A 19,636-nucleotide genomic window follows, 5' to 3' on the forward strand; every position below is an offset into this window, starting at 1 on the left:
TCTCACCTTCATGACTCACGGTGAAGTGCAAGCAGGCACACGCCGGATAAACCGGACCCTTGGAAAAGCGCTGCATCAAGTGGCGGAGACAGATGGCTCCTCCTCACAACCACGTTTCCCAGTCTCCCTGCAGCAGCTCTGACAGGGTCGTGGGCACAGAAAGCTCCACAAATGTTACCTCAGTCTCCCTTCAGGCCATGGGGGGCGGGCTTTGAAAGCCCACAGGCTGCTGCCTCAGTCCTCGAGGCTCCCTGGTGGAGCAGTAAGTCCCACAGCTGCCCAAGCTCCAGCAGGACATGCCCTTTAGGACAGCCCACAAAAGCCCAGGACTCGTGCAGGCTTCCAGCTGAACTCCAAGATGCCCCAACCTGACCCAGAAGTCCCTTGGACAACTGCAAGGGTGAGCCTAAAAACTCCACGTGTGGACACGCCAGAGTGGCAGAAGCCGTGGGGCCAAGCTGGTGACGCAGGGGGGCCAACAGCTTCCCAGGCAGCACGGCCACAGAAGCCCAAGCATTTTTGGTGGGCACATAAAAGCAGCCAGTCCCACTTACAGAACCACAATCTCGGGTCTAATCCCGCTCCCACGATCTCAGGGAAGCAGAACTCAAATTCACTGGCTGGCTGCTGGCTCCTTTAATGCCTCTGCCTTGTTCGCTCTCCAACTCAGCTGAGCTGCAGAGCAACAGTTTTTCGTGAAGTGCAGCTTTGCTGTACATGGATGTTTGTGACAAATCTGGATTGGGAACGCTTCTCCTCACAGCCATCCCTGCCAAGAACACAGCTTTCTGTTCTGCATCACTTCTTTTTTTGGTCTGGCTTCATGAAGCTGACTACTTCAGTGCTTTCATAAACAGTATGTGCTTAAAATTTTCAGACACCTGATTCTGCACAAACATCCCAAATTCTTTTCCTCTGAAGTCTTGCTCGTCTGAGGAGCCATGCAATATATGTATTTTTAAATGCACATACTTCTGATGTCTGGAGCATTACATAAGCTTTTTCCCCTCTCTAGTCTCTCCTAACGTTACTTATTGGAATGGAAGGAAGCTCCAAGTTTTGCATTTGCTCTACTGGGCTGAACTTTGGTTCCCAGGGTCTTGGCATCCAGTGTCACAAGAGCAGCCCCGGGACGAGAAGCAACAACAAACTCAGATTTAGGAAAGCAGAGATGTAGTGATAACAACCTCAGCAGTCCAAATTGAGTTCTCTTCTATGGGGCAGAGAGTTCTTTCTCCACAAAATAAAATTTGTTTTTAGGTACTTCTGTGCCTGTAAAGCACTTCTAACACGTAGTATCTTCTAAGGAGATTAATTCGGCCTGGAGTTTACTGTGCTGGTGTTCCCTCTATACTTTGTGTCAAAGGGTTGCAGATGTCAAAGCCACTGGGAAGCTGCTGGGAGAAGGTTTCCTTCACACACAGAGTGCTAAATTCTCATCTTTTTATCTAAGAGGAGCCAGACACACCTTCACTGCAAAAGGTGAAGTCACAGGTCAATGGAGTTGAGCTCAGAGCTCAGGTGCACAGAGCACACGGTGCAGCAGAAAGCCTCATCCCTCTGCCCCAAACACAGTCTGCCTTCAACTCTGTTGGGCAAGAAGGTGTTAAGAGGAAAAGCTTGGCCCAAGAACACCTCCAGGTGACACAAGGAATCCCTCTGCTCCACGGGGTAGGACAGCATAGGCTCTTACTGCGCGGAGACACTCAAAGCAAAAATACAGACACTTCCCACAGGAAACAGAAGCATTTCTGCCATGGGCTGGTTTTGTTTAGCTCATATTTCACAGCCTCGAGAAAGGCCAGACTGTCTGGTAAGTGGGTTCACTGACCTGGAGCATGTGGGAAAGAGCAGTAACACAACCAGCAGTGTCCAGAGTTCTCCCTCACTGCAGGCTCTCACCACAGAGGTTTGGGATGAGGTGGTGGCAGCTCCAGGCTGTCCTACACACCCCCAAGGCTCCTTGGTGACGAGGAGCTCCACTGCACAGCTAGTCCTATCTGTACCAGGGCTTTAAAAGATAGAAAAACACACTAAACTTACGTGGGCACAGTGTCCTTTCTGGACAAAGAAAGAGTTTGTGTAGTCACACATATTACATGTGGAGAAAGATCAAATCCAGACCTGGGGCAATGAATCAGTCTTGGTGCTGAACACCGAGCAACAATACCTGGGACTTTGACCCCACCTGCTGGGGAGCAGCTGTGAAGGTTTCTGAGCAGCATTCAGCCCCTCCCAGCACTTCACCCACACCAGTGAGCAGAGATCCATCAGAGCCAGGCTCAGTGCCTCACAGGAGTACTCACTCTGCAGCCATCTTTCCTTCCTCAGCTTCATCTTTTCTTTCTTGGAAAGAACTGTTTTTTCTTCTAAACCTAGAAGAGAAGAGACATTGAGATGGAGCCTGGCTCCTGGACAGCAGATTTCGTTCAAACCCTCGATGCTTTTGAATTTGCTGGCAGGGTGGGTCAGGCAGGGGCTACACTGCACCCCAACTCTTGGCCTAACGAACCAAACCTGACTTGCTGCCAGTTAAAAATAAATAAGGAACAAACAAGTAGATCAGATCATCAGCAGAGAATCCTACAATGGTTTGGGTTGGAAGGGACCTTAAAGCCTGTCTTGTTCTAACACCCTGCCATGGGCAGGGACACCTTCCACCAGCCCAGGTGGCTCCAAGCCCCGTCCAGCCTGGCCTTGGACACTTCCAGGGATCCAGGGGCAGCCACAGTTTCTCTGGGCAACCTGTGCCAGGGCCTGCCCACCCTCACAGGGAAGGATTTCTGAAGTCTACCTGGGGCAGCCCTACAAGGAGCAGCTTGTAAAAAAGGCTCGTACTTCCTATTTACCAAACCCAGTATTTTGAAAGCAGCTGTTGAGCACTGACATCCAACACCAAGTAAAATAACATCACAAATATTTTTACTGGCGATCCGTTGCAGATGCTGTAAAATTGTACCTTATCTTCGGTGTTTAAAATAAAATTTACTTTAGTCAACTCTTCTCCTGAAATGTACCAGGAATACCAGCATGCCAATGCAGGAACAGGCTCCCCAAAGATCACTCCTCTCATTTGAGCTTATGCTTAAGCCCAGAAAAGAAAAAAAATAGCCTTTTTTTTCCCCAAAAGAAACAGAAGAAAGGAATTCAATGCAGTTCTGAAAACAACTCACCGAGGACAGCTTCTCTGAAGCTACAAATCTTTTGGAATTATTTAAACAAAAGCAGGATCCTCTTTTAGCAATTCCTTAAGATCAGAACAAGCCTGCTAGGGCTGGGGGGACCTTTCCATAGAGCCAGCAATCACCACCACGTTTTGAGTTTGCAGAGGACACGGAGAACGGAGCTGGAGCTTCCACTGCTCCACATGCCAGAAAAATAACATTCCTGCAGTCAGTGGGCCCAAAAAGCAAGAAACAAAACCATGTTTGTCGTGGCATCAAACCAGATGCTGAAACAACAAATGGCCTGTAGCAATAACCGACTCTGAGCTACACCCACCCCCATCACCCCACATTTCTGTGGCTTCAGGGGAAAAAAAAAAAAAAAAAAAATGAATTATGGCCCAGTGTGGCACATGGCACCCCAAAGATCTGCAGAGGGCTGCCTGCACAGGACACCCTGGCTGCCCCAGCCTGCCTAGACCTCAGCCACGGCAGCGCTGGGAAGATCTGCCCCTCAATCTGGAAACATGCTCATGACTTCACTGGAAAAACAGCACCCGGCGGGATTTGTTAATGAAAATTAAAAAAAAAAAAACCAAACCAACCCTGCAATTCAGCCAGCTGGCCAATTCTAGTAATAACAGCAATTCAGGTTTGGGGTTTTTTTTCACCCCCCTCCCCCCCCTTTCCCAAATGGTAGTGGAATATTTAAGGAAACACAAAAGCTGTTTCCTTGGCAGGAGCCCAGCCCTGCTGCTGGCTGGGGGTGGTGGCAGCACCCAGGCCGGCAGCCGGAGATCACCAGAGGGGTGCCTGGGGAAAAGGAGCTGGATCCCTCCCATGTCAGCAGCCAGTTCCTGGCCTTTTCCATCACCTGCTTCCCCAGACGCTCCATTTTCCACATCCCAGCTCGCCCCTCAGAGGGCTGTTTGGCTGCCGAGAGGTGCCAAGTTGTGCTTGGCAACCTCCGGCTGCGATGCCGAGTGCCAAAACCGCTGGGAACCCACTGGAGAACGGTGGAGGCAGAATTGGTCTGGTTAATTAACAGCACAGACTGTCCCCATGGTAGTCTTTTACTCTTATTTAGCTTGCAAGCACCTTCGAGCTCAAAGCCAGACCGCAGCTTCACTTTAATTATTTTCCTGCGGAATCAGAAGGGTTTGGGTCCCCTTCTCCAGCCCATTCCACAGGTAATTTAAGAACACTTGCCTTTGAAACCTTGTGCATGCAGGGAAGGCAGGCAAGGAAAGGCATGCACATTAGCTGAGGGTAATTTCCACGCTGTAAACTTGACAATTATTCCTTTTAGCCAGAATGTGTTTCTCCTTTCTTCCCTCTGATCTGCGCAGCACAAGACATATCAAACCTAAACAGATTACAAAAAACCCCACAATAGTTTTTTCCCCTCTCAGATCAAGCGTTTGATACTACTCCTGGCAATCCTCAGGATCCTGCTTTCGTGGCAGAGATTTGGATTTTTTTTTTTTTTCTGAGGATAGCTTCCTTAATTCAAAAATCTTGGGAGTTTTCTTTGGTAAAGGACTCAGACTAAAAAAAATTAAATATATCAATATATATATGCACACACACATATATATAGAATTATATATATATATATATATATGACTGCTTTTCATAAGGGACTCCTTACACTAAGTATATATATAAATCCTACCTTAGAAATCCCCATTTCATACATTCTAGGCATTCAGAAGGAAGCTGGACTGAGTTAGAGCTGCAACACTACAGGCTTCCCTGCCCTCAGATTTTCAGATTTGACTGCTTGACTCCACAGCTGAGAGGGTGAAAACACAGGTTTCGCAGTTCCAGGAAACTTGGAGGACTTGGCCATGAGCAGAAACATCCAATAAACCTGTGCAGTGCCACGTGGACGAGCAGTCCTTCAGCACCAGGCATCTGCTGCCCCGTGCAGAGCTGCAGGGAAGCACCAAGCTCCACCTCGGGTAGGAGGCATCAAGAAACAACATGTAATATTAATTATTATTCCCAGAACCCCGAGGAAGCGTTAACAGTAAAGCTGTTGCTGCTCGAAACACAATATTTGGGCAAACTGAAGTTAAATAACAACAGATGTGTTAATTTTAGCCTCGGTTGTATAACGGCGGCAAAAAAACCCAGCACATGCCTAGAGCTGTGGGCTGAGTTCACGAGAAGAAGTCACAAAGAGTACATCCAAAAGCAGAGGACAGGGGTGTGGTTCTGGGTTGTTTTTCTAAGTGACACGGTGTCACTTGTAAATTGTCCCCTACCCCTCGTCCAAGGAAGGGCCTGGGAAATGGTGAGCGCGGTCTCTCGGGGCAGGCACGGTGGCGTGGCCTGACAGACGCCTCTCTTCTCCAGGAAGAGAGCTGAGGGGACAACACAGGCCGGGCAAGAAGTCAGCTAAGATGTCCTCTGGCAGAGATGATGGTCCACAGGAGCCAGGCTGGCAGCTCCCTGCCCTCATCCCACCCAACCAGGGAGCTCCAGCTCCACTCAGCACCGACTGCTGAAGTGTCTGAGGAGCCTGGGCCAGCAGTGGGACCAAGGCTTGGAGGAGGAGGCAAGGACAGAGACAGGGAGTGGGCATCCAACCTCTCTGCCCTCTTGCTGTTCGAGGAGCCCCAACAGACAGCTTGGTAGCCTGTATGAGGGCACAGAGACCACATTTGGGTTTTACTCATCCCAAGCTCTGCCACACCCTGAGCAGGCTCAGGAAGCAGTGCTGGAGGAAGAGATGCCAGCTCCTGCTGGGGCAGGGCAGGTTTCACCATGGATACAGCATTTGCTTTTTATATTCCAAAACAAGCTACATTATTTTCATTCACAATTGTTACACCGGCACACAAGCTCCCCTCCCGCCCCAATGAGGAAGGCATCCTACATCAAGCGAGCTCCGCGTCCTCCGACCCTCCAGATGCCCTGGATATTTAAAGCAAAGCCTACCTCCAAGCCTGGCTTCCCGTTGGAAACCCAGGGGAGCAGCGGAACTTGGTGTCCTCACGCCAAGGTCACGCCTCAGCCAGGCCTGGTAAACATCCCCAGGCTCTGCCCAGCCCCAGCACGAGGCCTGCGTGTGCAGCAGAGCTCACACTCGGCTCCTGTCGGCTGCAGAAAGGCACACGGGACACGTGGGAGCACTTCCCCTCAGGAGGTGACTTGGGAAGTCGCAATCTGCACTGCAGCCCGTGAAAGGCAGCTCCATGGACAACGCCTGCCCTTCCCAGCGATGTCCTGAGCACGCTCAGCCCCTGCCACAAGGCAGAAGCATCTCCTCCTCCTCCTCCTCTTCTGCCCACGGGCTTTTCCACTCTGTGTAAGTCCTCATCTTTCCCACTGCACGCTCTCAGCAGCCCTCCCCAGCACAGAGCCTGACCTAAGGTCAGGCTCTGTGCTGGGGAGGGCTGCTGAGAGCGTACAGTGGATGCTCCAAGTGGCTCAGTGCTCCACACAGAGGATGCTCCAAGTGGCTCAGTGCGTGTGCCACTCCTGCAGCTGGAAGGTTATTTCCGTACCCGAGGCTGAGCGAGGCCACACGCTGCAGTGACCCCGGGTGTCTGAACCAAGCGTGCCACCAGGGCTGCAGAACGCGGGCGCCTGGCACTGCCACTTCATGGCACAGGGAATCACAGGATGGCTGGGGTTAGAAGGGACCCTTAAAGACCACCTAGTTCCACTCCCAAGCCCCATCCAGCCCAGCCTTGGGGGAGAAACACCCACAAGAAACAGTGCTGGAGGACAGCAGGACAACCTCTGCTTTATTTTGCTCATGAATTTCCATGAGTACCCCTCTTCTCTCACCTCCATTCTGCTCCAAACACCCTGGGGGGGCAGCAAATCAGGTCAGATCCATTACTAGCCCAGGACACTGAAATGCTGCTTTCACATACATTTTGCTGGCTCTGGAAAATTTCTCATTAAAAAAAATAAAAAAATTGTAAATAGCCCCATGTATTTCCTATCAGCATGACCTGCAGGAAGCATCCTTTTTCATTTTTTTTCCCCTTTAAAGTAACTTGTTCTTATTACATTGCAGATGCACAGTTTTGCTTGAACAAAGGGGGTACCACTCACCATCCCTTCTTCCTGATGCTGGCTCATTTGTCCTTTCTCTAAGAGTCTTGCACAATTATGGTGGGCAAAAGCTCTCCAAAAGTATCCTGAAGTTACACAGCACAAATATTCTTATTTGTCAAGGAATGGCACGGCCAAAACCTGACTAGACACAGTTCTGGACAACATGCTGTATCTGATTCTGCTTAAACAGAGGTTGAACTAAATAATCCTGAGAGGTTCCTTCCAACCTTAATGATTTTGTGATTATTTGCAACACCCAAAACAAACAAACAAACAAACAAAAACAACCAGATTTTTTTTCACAGGTGCACCTACTTTCAGCAATCCTTGGGAATTTATAGTCTAACAACAAAAAATACATGCACAAGAGTTATTGGTGTGGATACTGCAGTTCCAATAAAGGGCAACGAGAAGAACAGAATACCATTTCTCTAAAAGCCTAAACAGCCACAAATCTCTGGAATGAGATTTATTCTGAGACCAAGAGTAATTCATATTTACCGAGGGGTAAATTCTCTCCTTAGGGCTTACGAAGGGAGACAGAACACTGACACCTTCCTATGCTCTTTGACAATGCCTTGCAGGCCTGTATTTGAAAGAGATTTTCCCCAAAATATCCTTTCCTTTCCTGCTAACAGGATTACCTTTGACTACACTGTCCTTTGAGAAATTTCTAAAGTCAGTAGTTCAGTATCTCTGCAGTATTACACAGTGAAAGATCTAGATCTGAGAGAGTTACACTACTGGATTTTACCTGGTGCTTGTAATTTATGCAAAAAGCCAGAAAACATTAATCAACCCTTATTTCCTTGCCTTTTAACTGTATATTAGCTAGCAGGCAATTAAATTGCCATTCCCTAGGGAAATTTTCCATCTCCAGCCACTGGTTCCCATAACCCCTCTCGTGCTGTTTTTGGTACCTGGCATTTCTTTTCTGAGGACATTCTTACCTATCCCTTCCTATTTGCTCTTTCAGCTCCTTAGAGGAGCCAGCCCTGCTCAGCTGTTATTACATTGTTATTACATTCCCAACGGATGGATCCAGTGGCAATCCTGCATTTTACTGCAGAATCAGAGGATGGCTTGGGTTGGAAGGGCCCTTAAAGACCACCTAGTTCCAACCACACCTGCCCCAGGCAGCTTTTTATGCTGCATTTCCCCTCCAAGACAAAGCAGTGGCTTGATGGGGTGCTGGGGAAAGGAGAGAGGACAGACAACAATAGGGAAGAGAGGGGGAAAAGAAAAAAAAGGGATTTAAAGATGCTCAGAGGACAGAGGGACAAAGGCACAGAGGGACAGGCTGCCACAGCAGACAGGCAAATATGCCACTGTCAGGTGGCACTGCAGCCCTGGCAGCAGACCATCTGCACACAGGAGGAGGTGTGAGACAGTACCTAGAACGAGCTGTGGAGTTGTTTGCTGCTTCTCAGGGATTACAGCAAACACCATCATCTGTGATAATTATTACAATAGCTGTTATAATTCCTCTGTCTGAGGAAGGGAGGTGCTGCCATTTCCCAGGAAGCCCCCAGAAGGAAGATGTTAATTGGGAGTACTCCAACCTGGCTTCCAACAGCTTTTTGAGGTAGTGCAAAGGCTTCTAGAAATTTATGGTATCAGCAGAGAGCAACGAGCAGGAACAGGCAAGAAACAACAGCACCAGCAAAACAGCAATGCCCAGACCACCACTGGTGAAGGGACTTACAGCCATTAAAAGGCAAAACTGAAAGCAAACCCAGCATGCTGCTCCAAGGTCCCTCTGCCGCCCTTCCTCTCAACACTGTTACTGGAGTGACATGCTGTTACACCTAATTAATACATTAACTCATTTGATAGCCCAGTGCCCTGTGATCAATACTCAATTATATTGCCAGGCAATACAACAATGTCAGACTGTGCAGCCACAGAACTTCAGGGTAAAAACCAACCCACGAGAGCAGCAGTAAGTGGGAGTTACGTACAGGAGCTTCAGCGGCGCAGAGCGGAGAGAAGAGATCACACCACAAACATCCCCAAAGAACTGAGCCATGAAGGTCAAGAGAAGGATACCAAAACTGGCTGAAATGACAGCTTCAAATGACAGGAAGATAAGGATGAAGCTCCTGCACAGTGAAAAAGGAGAGAAGCAGGACCAGCATGGGAGGGGGCAGAAACAAGGACACGAAAGGAAGTTGGACATCCACAGGACACCATTAAATGTACAAGTGAGGTTTGTTTCCCAACTGAAAGGCAGGGCTGCCACGGCAAACCCAAAGCCCACCTGGGCAGACAGAGAGAAGAGATGTCTCCAAGAAGGCAGGAGGATCACTCCTCTTCCCTGAAGAGCCTACTCACTAAGTCCTCTCTTCCCCAGAAGGCACATGAGACACAGGTTGGACAAGTTTCATCCTCTTCTTTCATTAGCTGAGGAGGAATAAGCGTTCAGGGGCACAGCAGAAGGCAGAAAAGAGCTGGGAGAGGAGAGAATTCCCCTGCCATTACTTCCCCAGCCTCTAGTTTGCTAGAGGGTCACCAAATACTTCACTGCAGCAACTTCATTTTGAGAAGCAACTGTGCTTATGCCAATCAGTGCTTTGCAGAAAAATATGAACCTATTAGTTTTTAAACATGGCAGGTGACCCTGCCACCATTGTCCAGAGAGCCTGAGATTCAAGGACAAGGAAGATGAAGTGTCACACATCTGCTTTTCACACACTCGCTCAAAAAACCTTCCCCTGGGCAGAAATAGCTCTTTAGCACCTCTAATCAAGCTGGGATTTCATCAAAATACATATTCCAGCAAAACATGTGAGGCAACAGTCAAAAAGCCTGAAGTACAGGCAGCCACACCTGAGGTGGGCAGCCCTCAGCCTTTGCTAGGCCGTGCGTCAGGGAAGGAGCCCCGACTTCATTTAATAAACACTCTGTTCAGTAAATCTGCTGTCTTGGCACACCAGCAGCCTCTTCCACCGCATGCTTGTACAGGCAGCATCTCCAGAACGCCACTCCAAGGCCTCTGTGTGCCAACACCCCACCTACAGCTGAAGGGATTGCAGACACACTCCCAAACTCACGCTGGCAGGATGCTCGGGGGTGTTTTGGGGAGCAGGGAAGAGGCCTGGAAAGTGCTGTCCTGCTCCAGGGAATAGTGAATGCAATATTGGATTGCTTGTCTCTAATGGAACTAAAGAAAAAAAATAAAAATAATCAGCTGTAATCAACTTCTGTGCTAATGACAGAGAGCCTGGGCTGTTTCCTCTGGAAAGATCGACACGGAACGCGAAGCAGCATCGATACCAGCAGCATTATCAACACATGACATTTGGAAACTTGGCACAGAGACAACAGTGGGCAGACTCCAGCACAGAGCAGCTCAGGGGGCAGGCAAATGAGGCTTCTACTTCTGCAGCTCACTACTCTTGATTTTCATAACAGTTATCAGGCACTTTGAAGTTCTAAATGCCCAGCCAAGGCACTTTAAGGAAAGTGCTGCCATACTGCCCAGGTTTTCCCTGTTGGCTGCTGCCAAAAGATGGGAGTGCCCAACTTGGATACCCTTTTGTTCTTACAAGACACACGAATTCCTATGCCAAGCCCCATGGGAAGGTGGGGAAGATCTTGTCACAGGAGGAGATTCAGCAGTGACAGGACCAAGCAAGCCATGAGAAACAAGAGAAACACGGAAATCACTGGCTGACCCACCCCGGCCCTCCCCTTGCAAGCACAGCTCTCCCCCACTTAGGGACCACAGAGAACCACGTGTGTGACCACCAGACAAGGAGGGAAAGAAACAAATCTCCTGATCAAACATCCCCAGCAACAATTCCCACCCTGATGGCAGCCTGGAAGTACAAAACAGAAGCAGCTTCAGAAACAGCTCAGGGGTCAACATCAGACGGCAGTTTTTGACCCGCTTTAACACCAGCTCATCAACAGCCTGAAAAATCCTCCTTCCTCCCTGATTTCACCTTCTCCTTTAATGTTTCTAGCTACAGATCTCTCAGCTGAGCTCTGCCTCTTCCCAAGGACCTAATTAAAAGAACCACCAGCCAAAAGGCAGCAGGCCACAGCTCCACTGGGAAATAAGGCAGCACGTGGCATGGGAGAAGGGAGGTGACCAGAGGCAGGACCTGGCAGGACACCACAACTTCGATTTTTTTTTTATTTCCCAGCCACATTTAGACGTAGGTTTGAGTCCAGAAGAGCCCTGTTGTTAGACAGGAGAAGGTAAAGAAGGGGAGCAGCTGGTAGGACTCCTAAGAGAGAAATCTGGATGCAAGCTCTGAATGAAAAGCTTTTGGAGTGAGCCCTGACTGTATCTCCCACATCTGTCTGTTGAACAGTTATGGTGAACACTGCTATGGGATCTCTTCCTTCTCTTCTTCCCCACAGGTTACTTGCTCTACAGCTGCATAGCTTAGCCTGTCATGGCCCAAGTGACTCTCCTGTCCTCCTGTGGTCCCATAAGTGTCCCATGAGTGAGCTTTCCACCATCTCTACAGTCCTCTCTTACTTTCCTACTCACTCTTTAGGGCTGTTGGGATGTCAACACCTCTGCCTCAGATGAACACCCAGAAGGGAGATCTCAGTAAAAGATGAGGCCACCAAGCTCAAGACTCTGCCAGGAAGCAGCTCAAGCCTCTCCTAAGGAACTTGCAGCACCCAATCCCAGGCAAGGCTAAACGACAAAGAGGAGTTACAAAAAGCCTTGCCCCACCTTACTTTCTTTTTGATGAGTTTTGGCTTTCAGTGCTGCCCTGGTTAATCCAATCAATCCCTGCCCTTTTCCAAGAGATCCCAGTCTCTGCTTTCCAAACAGTGGCTTCCCAACCACTTGGGACCAGCTTACCCTTTCTGCAGGACAGCAGAGTCAGCATTTCTATTGCCTACTGTTTACTGTATTTTTCCCCTGCTTGCTTGTTTAACCTTCATCTCTCCTCTCCTCCCTAGTGTTACGTAGCTGATGCTTCCAGGGCCTTATTTTCCAGACAAAGCCTATCCTGAAGCAAGAAACATGGAGCAGATGATTATTATCTTACAGAAGGGTGTGTTACATCTCTGTGCTTGACCTGAGACGGCACTGCCAGCAAACTCCTGCCACGAGCAGTGGACAAATTTCTTTCCCTGATTATTTTTTTTCCTCACCAATTAATTTCATGATGGATCTGAAGGGCAGCAGAGAGCACAGGAGAGAGAAGAAAGTAAGCAATGCTTACTTTGTAATGACTGCAGTAATGACTGCAAAAACAAACTGGTAAAATGCATCAATATCTAAACCTCATCAGCTCCTTCTTTCCTCACAGTCATCCTTTCCAGGAAGAAGATCTCTGAGGATCCATTGAATCCCTGCTCATATTCCACACCTCTGGCATCAGTGCTGAAAAACTGATCAGATAAACAGGTTTTTTTACAGATAAAACAGGAATGCTCAGGAAGGGCAGCGTTTGGCTGCAGACACAGCTACGAGCTCCTACACCCAGGCTGGCTTTTTCCTTGGAGTAGAGGCGAGTCCTGGGTGCTTTTCTTGCCCCTGTGCTTAAGGAGCTCAGTGAACCTGGCATCACATTCTACACCATCACAGCCACGAGCACTCTGGCAGTGTCTACAGAAAGAAAAGCAGAGGCAGAGCTTCTAGAGACACTTCCTGACTGCTCCAATCAGGTTTTTTTTCACGGAGTAATTACTCTGAACCTTACTCAGAGCTTTAGGACCATGGCAAAATTTCCACTGGGTCGTTTTAAGCGTTGATTAATTCTCCCCTCCTGGCACTTCTCCTCGGATTCTTTAACGCGCCCGGGCTCCCCGCAGCGTGGGTTCCTTTCCCCACTCACAACACTCCATGCATCGACAGGGAAATGGAAAAAAAAGAAAAATAATCACGTGTCAGAGCTTGCCCTTGATTTGAAAGTCTGTGTGGCAGATTAGCAGAGTGTGCTTTCCCTCCCCGTGCTGCCCTATCTGTTGCACAACAATACGTCAAGGAGTTAATCCCGCCATCTGCAGCTGTCAGGGCTCCCACACAGCAGGAAACCCAAACACCTACAAGTTTTGGGAGCACCGAGGGAACACAAAGCCCAACCCCATCTTCTACAACCAAACAAACAGCCATATATTAAATGTAATCATATTAATTTCTTTTACCTGACAGCCCGCTTAGGCAATGTATACACACACAAGATAATTTTAGATTTAGACATGGAAAAGAGCTCCTCAACTCAGCGTGTATAACACCAGCAGACTTTCATTATTTACATAATTTAAGAGTTATTAGCTCGATCCTGGTCACATTCTGATTGGTCAGTTCCAACACCACTTGCACGATAAGTGGTTTTATAAACTGCTGCACACGAGAGAGGACTAAAACACTACCATAAATATAAAGTAGGAAGGAGGGTGAGAATACCCTGGAAAGCTTCCCAAATTGCTTGTGACAGGCGTACGCTTGTCCTCCAGCCTCCAGCTCGGCTGGGCAACAACCGACACGCAGGATCACTGCCCATCCCTCCCCACTCCTTTGTCAGGAGCACAAATAGCAGATTTCAAAACTGGGAAGTGTTTGAAGAACGGAGCTAGAAAAGTAATGACCTGGAGAGGTACAAGGCGTGAAATCCGTGCTGCTCTGGTCTGTAACTGGGGTGGAGAGAGAACTCAAGCCCACTCTCAAGCATCTACTGCAGGTTAACACCTGCTGCACCCAGGGACTCACTGCTGCCCCACACAGCCCTCCCAGCTCAAAGGGCAAGTTGTGTCCAGAGCAGGCACAAGGTGACTTTTTTTTCCTGCAGCTCTACACAACTGACTGCCATTGGTAAGTGAATGTTTCACCATAAGGTCAAGACTGGAGCTGCCAAGCAGAAGCCCCTAAAGGGCAGATCGAGGTGATCCTGTGTCTGCATGAAGCCTGTGTGATCCTAACAGCCCTTTAACCTTGAATGGATCCTACTAGTTCTACCACCCCACAGTGAACTACTGGTTTGGGGTTTTTTTTTTTGTGTGGTGGTGGTGATGACACAGTTCAGCAAGCCTAGCCCATGAAAACACTCATTCCAGGTGGTCTCCAAGCACATCAAGCCTCCTTCCCTCCTCCTGTGAGCCCAGACTGCCCCATAAGTGGGACTGGTCCAAACACAGCTTCACCACCTCTTCCAGCAGCCACTGCCACTTCTGGTGGCTGCCACTTTTTATGCTGTCTCAACTGCTCTTCTGCTTCAGCTCACAATTCAGAGCTCCCAAAAGCCCTGAGGCACCAGCAGGATCACCAGCTCTGCCATCTTATACAACACAGACACTCCCACAGCATCCTCCCCCTGGACAGGCTTAGAGCAAGCCTCTCTACTCCAACATGCATGCCCATTTGGCTCACTTAAATGCAGATGGAATCTTTAAAAAAAGAAAAATCTAGATCTGGGTCCCTCTAGGAGAGGTAGGAACTTTAAACATTTTTTTTCCAGCCCATCACCTCTTCCCCTTTTCTTTATTTGAAACTTGCAGGTCAGCATCAGTTGCCCATCTCGGAGCTACATCCTCCTGGTAGAATCTATTTTAAAGCAGGCGAATTATTTAAAAAATGACAGGGCTCTGACACTTTGTACTTGATGTTCTCTATCCCCCAGACAGTAAGAAAGTCTCATTTACACTGTGCCTGCACTAGAACAAGTGGGTCCAGCCCCATCCACCCCGCACAGCGATGGGATCGGCAGCTGCCAGCACGGAGATGCGGCGAGAACACCCGAGACGTTCCAAGAATTAACAGGGGGTGGGGAAGGACCAAACTAAAGCCAGTGGTTCTCTGACACTCCTTGCTCTCAGCTTTCAGAGCTGCCAGACGTTTGGCACTGCCTTGATCTTCTCAGGTCTGAGGCTACAACAGCAAACCTTGAGACAGCACCTGCCCCCTCACCTCTCTGCGCTCAGCACCCCCGGGCTTACAGGGGAACAAGTCCTGGCATCCTCCCTGGGTGGAAAGTGCTCCCTGAACTAAAAAAGAAACTACACACCCTTCCCAAAGCAGCATCTTGGAACACTTAGGCTCACCATGCCCAAAAAGACACAGCTACTGAGAACACCTTCATCCCCACCAAAACACCACGTTGGTCCCCAGAAGAGAGAGGCTTTCACCGTAGAAAGAGAGGCCAGCAGATCTTCCCACATTGCACGGAAGATGCTGGCAGGAAGATTATATCTCTGTGTGAAAAGGGCTGTGGCACCAGCACCGTGCCTGCTGATTTCCTAATATGGATCACAGTCCCATGGATTGAGATCCACATGCCTGCAGACTCATCCCTGCCTCTCGCCTGGTCTAAGGCTGAGTTTAATCTTTTTACCCCGCTGACAGGATATTAATTTCACCTAATGGACCAAGAGCTGCCAAGAGCTATGAGCTATTTTTCACATTTTTCTGGCTTTGTTCAGCTCTCCTTTCCTGATGAGGAGCTCCCCGTTAGTCCTGCCTTCGCTGAGGTGTCGCAGCACGACGTGAGGAAATGCCAGCTTCGCGGCAGATCTCAAAGCAAGAGTGCAAAGCACAATCTGGACTTCTCCAGGAGGCAGGGCTGATCCAAGCCACTGTGCCAGGATCAGTGTTTGATGATACCGAGAAGGCTGTTCCACTTGGGTGGTTTGCAGGTTTGGATATCAACCACCCCAAAGATAACTGAGGACAGAAAGCAGCAGCCAAGTGCACGTGGCACCCACCAAGTCGTGAGGAACCTGCCCCTTTGGGTGGACACCTTCGGGTAGGGGACAGGGAGATAAGAAAATCTGTAGGATGTCATGTCAAAACACCCAGGACACTGTGGGTAAGAGAGAAAAGTGTCGTGTCTCCCCCTGCCAATCCTCACACGTGCTCTACCATGCCAGGCCAAGAAGCAAAGATTAGTTAACAAAGCTTTGCTTCCACTGAGGACCCTCCAAAAATCAGAGCCAGCTGCTGGAAACCAAAGGCTGATGCTGCTAAAACTGGAAAAAAAAAAACAACAACATTTTTCCTGCTATTCCAGTTGCCTTTGCTGGAACCAGCTCACCTCCCCCAGAGGTCAACAGCGTGCAAAATACTGCCAGTAAGACAGGTACAGGAGATATTCACACAGGAGATATTCAATCCTAGCCAGGATCTGTACACAGCTCTTTCTGAAGCTGCAAAGTCAGTGCTCCAGCCTTCTTCCATGGGTGTTACATAACAAATAATGCATTTAAGTATTGTGATGCTGGACTCCAAATCCCAGCCTCGCTTAGCCTCAAAAGACTGCGCCAAAATTATTTATAGTATTTACATTACAGAGGATGGAGGGAGGGGGCACCATCAGATCTCATTTAAAGATTATTTTCAGATGAAGCAAGACTGGTTCTTTAGCATTTTCTTCAAGCAGAAAAAGGTGGCAGCCACAGCTGGAGAGCAGCAAACAAATCCATAAATGCATATGGACATATAGGTCAAACAAGAATTAGGCTGAGCAAAAAAACAAGTTAGCTGTGAGACGTTCCTTTGGCTTTTCCACATATTGTAATGACCATTTGTGGTTTAATCTTAGGGAAGCTCTCCCTCGTTTGAGCCTGCAACCCTTCCAAGAAGGAGGTTTCACTGTAATTACTCCCTGGTTTTTTTTTTTTTTTTTTACACTGGTTAAGGTTTTCATATAAGCCTCGTTGTTTTTTACACTTACTGCACCAGGAAAAAACTGAAGGAGGAACTGGAAAATTTTGTTCTGTGCCCTGCGGAGATGAAAAATATCATTCAAAAATATAGACCTGACCTAGAAAAAGGGAAGAGCTATTCTGCTGCCCTCTAATGAGCACTTCCAACATCCGAAAAAGAACACCCTCTCTGTTCTGGCAGATCTGTTCTGCTCTCTTGCTACAGAGCTGTCAACAACGCAGGCACAGCTGGGGCGAGGCAGAACCTCCCACCCAGCGAAGACAGGCAGAAGAAACATCTGGATGGACCCCAAGATTTGTTCTGGTTTTCCTGAGCTTAGAGGATATGGCTGTGTCCTGTTTTGTCCCCTCTCCTTCCCTGAACAGAGGGAGGGGAGAGGTTCCCCATTCTGACCCTCAGGGCACAAGGGCCACGGGGTTATTACAGGTACACACGCACCACAGACACGGGGAACGACGACTTGCTTGAACATCTTGTGAGAATTAATGAAAAGCAAAGGAATTCGGTTTTCAAGCAAAGCTGTCTCTGGATCTGCACGATGCTCAGGAGACACTCAGTTGAAAAAAAGGCAGTAAGGCAGGTAGAGGAACAGCCACAGAGCACCAGTTCTACCTGGTGCTGAGCTTAATCTCGATTTTGACTGAGCTACAGTGATGCAATGGGTTGATCTTGGCCAGCTGCCAGACGCCCACCCAGCTGCTCCCTCCCTTCCTGACTCCTCAACAGAACAGGGGAAGAAAACAAGATGAAAAGTTGAGATAAACAATAGGGAGATCACTCACCAGTTACCATCACAGGTAAAAAAAGACGAGACTTGGGGAAAATTAATGCAGTGTACTGCCAATGAAAATGGAATCAGGCGGTGAAAAACAACGACAGCCACTAAAACACCTTCCCCCACCCTTCTCAGCTCCACTCCTTCATTCCTGACTCCCTTAAGCAGTGCAAGGGGCCAGGGAACGGCATTACAGTCACTGCTGCTCCTTCCTCCTCACACTTACCCACTGGGGTCCTTCCCACGGCAGAGCACCTCCTCTCCTCCTTTTCTCTCCCTGCTCTTCACAGGGCTCTCACTTTTTTCTGCTCCTCTTTTTTCTTTTTTTTTTTTTTTTTCACTCCTTCTTAATTACACGTTTTTCCAGACTCAGCACCACTGTGGCAGACAGGCTCAGCTTCAGCTCCCTGGATGTGCCCAGAGCTCTGGCCTCTCCCCCACCACCAAAACCTTGACACCTCCACCCAGTACAGGTAAAGAGGCCAACACCCTCTATTCTGGAGGAAGAAAATACATGAAGAAGTCGTAATAACCCCACATTAGTAGTATCTACACATTTTCATGCTACTTCCATAAATAAAACCCACCCAGGTACAGGCACTAAAGCAACACCTGCATCTGCAGAGGAGCACACCTAAGCCCAGCCCTGTTGCCACAAACCACTGGCACGAATCAAAAGCAACAGCCAGAGGTTTCACGGGAGCGTCACCGAACAAAGCCCTTTAAAATTGTGATTTCTGGCAGCAGAATTCCTGCAGTCTGGAAGAGCCCTTTCCACGCCTCCCTGTCGACAGGATCACCAGGTTTATTTCAACTCTCAGCACGTTGCAAAATGACTCCTGCATGCACAGACACAGCCTCTACCCCTGGCAGCTGGGAATGTCCTCTCCATGCTAAAGAGGCACGTTCCCGTTACATAAGGAAGGCTCAGTGACCTGAATTTACAAATAATCTTGGAGAGGGAAACAGGCACAAGAAAAGGCAAAGTTAGGAAATGCAACAGAAGGAAAGGAGCCCGGAGCCTGCACATGCACAGCCACACTAGGTGTGAATGTCCACGAGAGCCGCAGAAGCCCAAAATCTTACAGGAGATTTCCTGATTTGCTGTGTGTTCTCCACGCACAGCCGAGCACACAGCACAAGGGGGTCAGGAAACACCTCTGTGTGCCCCATTTTCCCTCAGATTCCCTGCCATGGGCTCTCTAGAACACCATGTTGGTTATCAGTATCACTAAATGTAATGTTTTCAAGAGTAACCCTCCAGCTCACAGTCCCTTCCTGCTCGGACACCTGCTTGGATAGCCTATGCACCCCCAGCAGGATTTTCTCCAGGATTTTCTGTGGTTAGCCTCATGGAATATTTGCAACACTGCCAGCTCAATCTAAACCTGTCCAAATCACCATTTCAAACAACCCAGAATACCTCAGTACCCACTGCATTTAATCCTTGCACACTTGTGTTTCCTACATTTAGCTCAGACAATGTACATTGAGATTTACAGCGTTAGAAGCTTAATTTAAAAACAAACAAACAAACAAAAAAACCAAACAAACCCCTCTTATTTCCTTTTTATAAGTCACTTGACTATAAAGCTAAACCCAAATTAAGTGTTATGCCACATATGAGCATCAACAGTGCCACTTTGAAACGCTAAAGGAGGTTGACACACTCATTTTCACCCAAGCATAAAGAAAACCTTGGCCCATAAATTGCTCACAAAGACTGGAATAAAAGATAACTTGTGCAGAATAGAATAAGACTTACTATAGATGCCTCTTAGTCTGAACGACAGACATGAACACTTGAGATCTCCCTTTAAATACCCAGCCTCAGTAAGACCCATAAGAGCAGGGCAAAGATTCCTCCCTCAGTAAATCAGAAATCTGATTTGTGTAGCACGGAAGTTTGTGGAAAAAAATACCCAAGCAAAGCAACCTTCCTCACACAGCCATTTCCCAGGGGTGTCAGCAGAAGAAAGAGGAGGC

General features: G+C 48.5%; 1 protein-coding gene across 1 annotated transcript in view; it reads right to left on the reverse strand.

Annotated features, from left to right (window-relative positions):
* The window catches only part of SLX9 (SLX9 ribosome biogenesis factor), a 31,882-nt gene that overhangs the window by 4,456 nt on the left and 7,790 nt on the right, over window positions 1-19,636 (reverse strand). Inside the window, exon 3 of the mRNA XM_050339408.1 lies at window positions 2,307-2,375. Within this exon, the coding sequence (XP_050195365.1) occupies window positions 2,307-2,375 (69 nt within the window). The remainder of the gene's footprint in view (window positions 1-2,306; window positions 2,376-19,636) is intronic.

Source organism: Myiozetetes cayanensis, unplaced genomic scaffold, assembly GCF_022539395.1.
Source record: "Myiozetetes cayanensis isolate MyiCay16 unplaced genomic scaffold, myiCay2020 scf9, whole genome shotgun sequence".
Lineage (NCBI taxonomy): Eukaryota > Metazoa > Chordata > Aves > Passeriformes > Tyrannidae > Myiozetetes > Myiozetetes cayanensis.